The sequence below is a fragment of the Mus musculus genome, chromosome 2 (genome assembly GCF_000001635.26).
Source record: "Mus musculus strain C57BL/6J chromosome 2, GRCm38.p6 C57BL/6J".
In the NCBI taxonomy this organism is placed as follows: domain Eukaryota; kingdom Metazoa; phylum Chordata; class Mammalia; order Rodentia; family Muridae; genus Mus; species Mus musculus.
This window is the reverse complement of record NC_000068.7, coordinates 181,351,444-181,357,663: the sequence shown is the minus strand read 5'-3', so window position 1 is coordinate 181,357,663 and position 6,220 is coordinate 181,351,444. Positions and strand designations below refer to the sequence as shown.

Genomic DNA, 6,220 nt, shown 5'->3' with positions numbered 1-6,220 from the left:
AGTGTCACTGTTCTCCTGGTGCCTGCTGCAGCCAGCACAGCCCTTGAAAGGAAATATCCTGGGGTGTTACAAAGTCTGTGATGGTATGTTCCTATTCCTCAGTTCCTACTGAGGATGACAGGGATTGGTCAGTTTAAAGAGTTAAGGAGAGAGAAGTCCCTAAAAATTAGACATGGTAATGGGAAAAGCAGGAACAGAATGCCCATGGAAACAAGGGACATGGCCCTATTCAAAGAGCAGCTCCTGAGCCCCTTCATTATAAAAGGTAAAGAGGGCCTCTCAGAAACTGGGTTGCCTGCTTTTCAGCATCAAAAAGCAACATCGCCTTTAGGCTAACACATATGGGAGCTGCCTATCCAGGGCCTTGACCTTGTCCACAAGCTACAAATCTGTTGGTTGGTTCTCAGAGGAGGACCTGGACATGGTAAAAGCCAAGCCCAGGTGAGGGCCGAGCAATCCTAGTGAGGGTAGCACTGTCCCCACTGAGTATTCCAGCTGTTAGGGGCTTGATAAAGTGGGTGGAAGAGGCAGTGTCAGGGAATACTTGAGATCCCCCTACAATCCCAAGCTCCCGTAGTCTCACCACATGCAAGCACAAGGTGAGCAAAGCATACATTCTAGGCAGAAGCCTACGTGTGTTAAGTAGCCTAGGCAGCAGCAACAAGCGATTGTGGGTGGTGTGGTATGCTCATGCTCCCTGTGGATGAGCTGACACTGCAGTAGGAGCTGTGTTCTAGAGGGTTAAGCTACAGAATTGTGCATAGTTGGTGTGGGGACACAATGGTGTCTAGCTGATGAAAGGGGCAATACAGGGGATGGATGGAGGGAAGCTCCTTATTGGCTTAAAGCTAACTGGTATGGAGAATGCTGCAAGTCTGGAAAAGATCTTAACAGACCTTTATCCTCCCACATATTTTTTAAAAAAGGTGTCTTTCTGTAGCTTTGGCTGCCCTGGAACTACAGGAGATCCTGTTTTTGCAGGGATTGATAGTGTGCCACACTTGGCACTGCCATGACACACAGTTTAAGACCACAATACAGACACCATCCTGATAACTTAGTTTTATTGGACAGCCTACACCTTCAGTGGTACATGTGCAATGCCAATATAGGCTATTTGAGGTTTCAGAACTTCACAAGTAGATTCAGATCTCATTGGACAGCCAAGCATGAGACCTGCAGTGGGTTTAACCACATCAGGGCAAGCAAAGGGCTCCATCTGTCTTCACTGGGGCTTCGGCCAGATGACCTGTGTAATGCTCTGCTTCCTGTTAACAGCACCACAAGCCGGACACAGTCTAGAGGCCTGTGGAGATACCTGCTAGGCACTGAAGCTTGGCATTGCTCCCTTAGCCCCCACCACCTGGAGAGATGCCTGATGGGCTGGAGAGGGTTAGACCCCAACCTGGAGTTGAAGTTTCCAACAGGCCCAACAGCGGTAGAAGTCACAGGAGGGGCACTGGAAAAGCACTGTATCCTCAGTTGCACAGGCCGGGCATACAAATTCTGTTGCAGGAGGTCTAAGTGAGCACACTGTTCAGTGCCCTACCATAACCAACATTCACTGTAGCCCCTATTGCTTACTCCGATGAGGCTTCATAAGCTCATGGGGTAGTCTAGGAGGAAGTTGCATGGGCTTTGGGGTGGTATCATCAGACCTCACACTCTCATCTGGCCTCTGTCTAAAGAAGGATGAGATCTTACTCTGGGTCTTCTCAGGTTTCTTGGACATCGAGGGCCCTAAAGATAGCAACGAGTGCGAGAAACTTATGGGCTTCCTGTTAGCCCCCGGTGCAGTGGACTCAGGGTAACAAACAGGGCAAGGGTAGGAGTCTTCCAGTGGGCCCTCACCTGGTTTCAGGTCCTCATGGGTAAGCTCAGGAGGCACAGTTGGGCTCTCATCTCTGGGACCTTCGAGCTCCAAGTCCTTGCCTGTGGTAGGCAGGCCCATTAGGTCTGCACAGGTCTGTAGGAACTGAGGCTTATGATGCCGACGCACAAACATGCCAAATCCTGTGGGGAAACTTCTGCTCAAGCTCTGCACATACTTCTCACAGACAGCCTTCACCACCCTTCCCAGAACCTATGCCCTACACCCAAGGATTACATACTCTGTAGCAAGGGTAAGTGTTCAGGTTTTGCAGTGGTCAGTGCTGCCACCACAGCCACCACCTTGTCCAGGTCATCATCCTGTTTGTATGCCCTCAGAGCTGCCGTAAGCTGGTTGCAGCTTGCAGATCCCAGAGCCTTGTGGACATCAGATAGGTAGTCACTCACAGCAGGCTGGCCAGGTTTTTCTACTGCACATCCCACTTTTGTACAATGGCTGGTGTGTCCTGGTTTGGAAAAATGAGCTGGAAGGGTGAGAGGTGTGTAGTGGGTGTCAAATGGCTTGGGACGTTCCCCACCACCACTTCTTTCCAGGAATCTCTGTAGAGTCTGCTAGCTGCTCAGGACAAATAGATTTAAGAACCAAGCAGTCCAGCCTGCCTCTTCAAGGATTTTTAAGTCCACTGGGGGTTATTAGGAGCCAGGTACCTTTGGAGGTTGGATGGGCAGACAGGTGAGGCTGCCCCTGGTTCAGGTGCTGTCCAGGATCCAGCTGCCTGTCTACACCTTCAGACAAGGTCAGTTTAGACTCCAGCTCTCTCTTTCCTGAAGAGACATGCTCCTAAGATTAGGCCTTATAATCCTCACACAGGAAAGGGGACCCTGACATCAGACCCACCTGACTGTCTTAAGAGGGCCCAATGAGTCCTGCTCAGGGGCATACGTACCTACACCTCAATGAGTACTGAGCCCAAAGGGTAAGTTTTCCCTCTGCCATGCCTGCGTGCATCAAGCACTGGAACAAGTACTGCTCTGTGGATAAATAAATCCCCTCTCCCACACCTGCCCTCCATAAAGCACTGCAGCAGTAGAGGGGCCAGCTCAGCTGCTCAGGCAGGAGAGAAGTAGGACAGGTGCCAAGCCTCTAGCATGAATTCCCTAGGGGAGGTCTCTTGGATGCCTAAAAGTTCAACAAAAAGTGCTACCCTTTGCAGACAGAATCTGGGAGAATATTGGTTAAAGTAGCTAAGCAAGAGCCCAGGGATGCCTACTAAGCCCATTTCCAGTGTAAACTGCCCTTCAAGTCTGAGGTTAAGCGTCTAGCCTGGGACCTTGCTCACTGGTAAAGTCCACAGTTGACTGTGCTTGCTCTCCAAAAGGAAAGTTGTTACCTGGCTGGTAGCCACATCGTTGGCCTGTTAGCTGGAAGCAGATGTCCTCAAACTGCTGCTTGTGGTGGGGTCGAACAAACTGGTAGAAACCTGTGGGAAGTAGTTGTCTGAGCCATATACTGTGACTGATGGACCAGACTCTGTGGACCATGGCCTACCTACTAGGCCTTTTCTCTGAGAATCAGAGTCAACCCTGGGCCCTATAAGAAGCCCCACCTCCACTGCTGTAGTGTTAACCTGATAGCAGAATTTTGAAAACCAGGGCACCTTTAAGCAGGGTGTGTTTCTTGGGGTCTTCAGCAAAGAGACAGGTGAGAGAGGCCACTAGGGCTTCAAAGTCATCAGAACTCTTATAGTGCTGCAGGGCCTGGGTAAAGGTGTCAAAGTTAGCTTGGCTCAGTGCTTGCTTCACAGCCACCATGAACATCTTGGCTCTGCCTGCCTGTGTGCCAGCCATTGGTTCCTCCTGGAAGAAATATGATCAAGAGCCCTATCAGAGCCAGCCCTTTCCTCCTTCCTTGGAGGCAGTACAGGGTTTTGGGTTCCAGGGCACAATGACTTGCCATTCAGGCTGCCTGTGAACCATCTACCAGGACAAAAAGTAGAGGGCTGCTAGAGAAACAAGGTCAAGGTCTGGTAATATGGTGACGCTCAGGCCTGTCTGAGATCATACCAAAAGCAGTCAGAAACCTATAGGGAACCTATATGGCCCCACAGCAGAGGACACTTCTCAACAGGCTGCACCCGTTTCTGTGCATCTCAGATCTATAAAGAATTATAGAAACCTGTGGGAAGTATTTGTCTGAGCCATATACTGTGACTAATGGGCCAGACTCTGTGGACCATGGCCTACCTACTAGGCCTTTTCTCTGGGAATCCCTGGGCCCAAGGCAGCTTGACTTAGGCAGCTCCTATCCGTACCATTTCTAGCCATCAGCAGGCTCAGGCCTCCACATCTAGTGTACTTCCAGATGCAACAGCCCTCCTGAACACTGTCTGAATCTTCTTACAAGCAGGACAAGGACAAAAGCCACCACACTTGGGGCTTTCCAGCACATAGGGGTTAATGGCTTAGGATGTAACTAAACGTTTCATCTGAGACTGAGAACACACTGTTCCTCCTTATATGGATAAATCAGTGCCCACACTCGGAAAGAGCCAGCACCAGGCCACTCTGCTAATCATGGTAGAGGGAACCACAACCAGTTATCAATCCCAAACCAAACAATCCTAAGTGTCAAGACAGATTCTAGCAGAAAAGAAAAGGTTTTCTGAGCAGAGTGAGTATGGCGGCACATGCCTGTAATCCCAGCAGTTGGGAAGTAAAGGCAGGGGATCAAGAGTTCAAAGTCATTCTTGATTACATACTAAGTTCAATGCCGGCCTTTTTATGATCCTGTCTCAAAACTAAAAAAAGGGGAGGTGGGATTGTCTTCTTAGAGAAGAATGGTGAACTGGAGGCCCCAGGTTATCAACATCAGAGCTGCTCAACTCTAGCCACACCCTTGTTTGGTTAGGGGCAATGGGCACCAGAGGTAAGATTCCCACATATGCCCACAAGCAGCTATCTTAGCTGCAAGGGACACTAACTTACCGGATGGTTGACCAGCCTGACTTTCTTCCTTCCTCCTTTTTGCTCAGTAGACAGCCTCTTCTCGCACCGGAGAGATGGGGTGGAGGAGCCCAGTGCCTGAGGGAAACACAGCTGTGGTCTCAACCCAAACCCAGAATTTCCAAAGCGCCTATGATATACTTTTGGGTTCCCAGGATCCTTGCCTGTATCCTGAATAGAGACTTGAAATGGATGCAGGGAAGGGTCAGGCTCTGACTCTGATGGCAACACTGATGTTCTGGACTTTGTATGTCATACCCCTTGGCCTTGTTTACAAGTAGCAGTGAGAAAGCCACACGAAGGACACATTTATGGTAACTGGTTGTCAGAGCAGGGATGGAGGGAAGGAGCTCCAAGACAGATCTAGGAACTTAAAGGCTTTTGGGCAAAGGGCATCTGAGGAAAAGGAACTCAAGACACCACTCATACAACACAGGCTGGGAGAAAGGCCAGCTTTGGGCATACCAGGGGTAGAAATGCTAAATTTTGAGTAGACTGCCAGACTGACCCACCAAAGAGACATGGTGGTGGCACTATGGGAGCCAGGGTCTGGGGATAAGGCATGGTACAGTGATGCTGAGTCTCACTTGCCCACCTATGTACTGGGAAGGGTCCATGTCCATGCCAGATACCCTCACCCCGCTTCACACCTGCTCCTCAGATGCCCCAGCCTTCTGCTCGTTGTATTCTAAGGCAGCTAGCAGTCCCATAGGTCTCTGCTGGGCAGAAAATGTCTGCTGCTCATACTCCCCACACAGGCTGCTCTCAGAGTCTCCAGCAGCTGGTAATCCTAAAGAAATATGTGTTGGCAGGAAAGCTTATCAGTAAGCAAGGATACTGCTTCTGTAATATGTGGTTTTTACCCAACCCCACACACCTATGGGCTTCTGCCTCAGGCTGGGCACATGCACATCCAAACTCATGGCTTTCCTGGTAGAGAGGGAGTAGCTGGACAATGTAGCATCCTTGAGAGCAATTTCTCCCTCACTCACACTTGAGGTCACAGCCTGAGGAACTGGCAAAGGCATCTGTAGAATCATAGGGTAAGGAGGCTTGCACTGCTCCCCAGAGAAAGGGATTCCAGCCCTTCTATGGGGACACAGGCAAGTCAACCGGGCATTTGGAGCTCACAGTTTTCTGAGCAACACGGAAGAACTGGGCCACATCTCGGATGACATGGCCAAAGTTGTCATACACCTTAAGGTAGGGGCGCACCCAGGAGGGCAGCTGGGCCCTGGCATCAGCATAGGCGAACCTGGAGGGTGAATGAGTGGCTGTCAGTTCAAGTCCTCTACTACAGAAACTAAGGGCCATCCCTGCCCTGCAGCCACTACATTCAAGCTTCAAAATGAAGGAGTAGTATCTGTTGGTAAGGCCAGAAAGGTAG

The 6,220-nt window shown here is 50.2% G+C and overlaps 1 protein-coding gene across 13 annotated transcripts in view; it reads right to left on the bottom strand.

Annotated features, from left to right (window-relative positions):
- Positions 1-1,047: 1,047 nt before the first annotated feature.
- Rtel1 (regulator of telomere elongation helicase 1) overlaps positions 1,048-6,220 on the bottom strand; it is a 36,906-nt gene continuing 31,733 nt past the window's right edge. For 2 of the 13 annotated variants that reach the window (XR_375396.3, NR_030710.1), the window contains 10 exons: positions 5,965-6,088; positions 5,711-5,861; positions 5,484-5,623; positions 4,816-4,911; positions 3,489-3,687; positions 3,222-3,311; positions 2,112-2,336; positions 1,852-2,013; positions 1,406-1,740; positions 1,048-1,306 (listed from right to left, as the gene is read on the bottom strand). Coding sequence is in view for 11 of the 13 variants with exons in the window: in XM_006500633.3 (XP_006500696.1) it covers positions 1,226-1,306; positions 1,406-1,506; positions 1,585-1,740; positions 1,852-2,013; positions 2,112-2,354; positions 2,539-2,655; positions 3,222-3,311; positions 3,489-3,687; positions 4,816-4,911; positions 5,484-5,623; positions 5,711-5,861; positions 5,965-6,088 (1,660 nt within the window). In the remaining 2 variants the exon portion in view is untranslated. Of the gene's footprint in view, positions 1,767-1,851; positions 2,014-2,111; positions 2,355-2,538; positions 2,656-3,221; positions 3,312-3,488; positions 3,688-4,815; positions 4,912-5,483; positions 5,624-5,710; positions 5,862-5,964; positions 6,089-6,220 lie in introns of all 13 variants that reach the window. The other 11 variants (NM_001363071.1, NM_001166667.1, XM_006500633.3 and 8 more) reach the window with 10 other exon arrangements.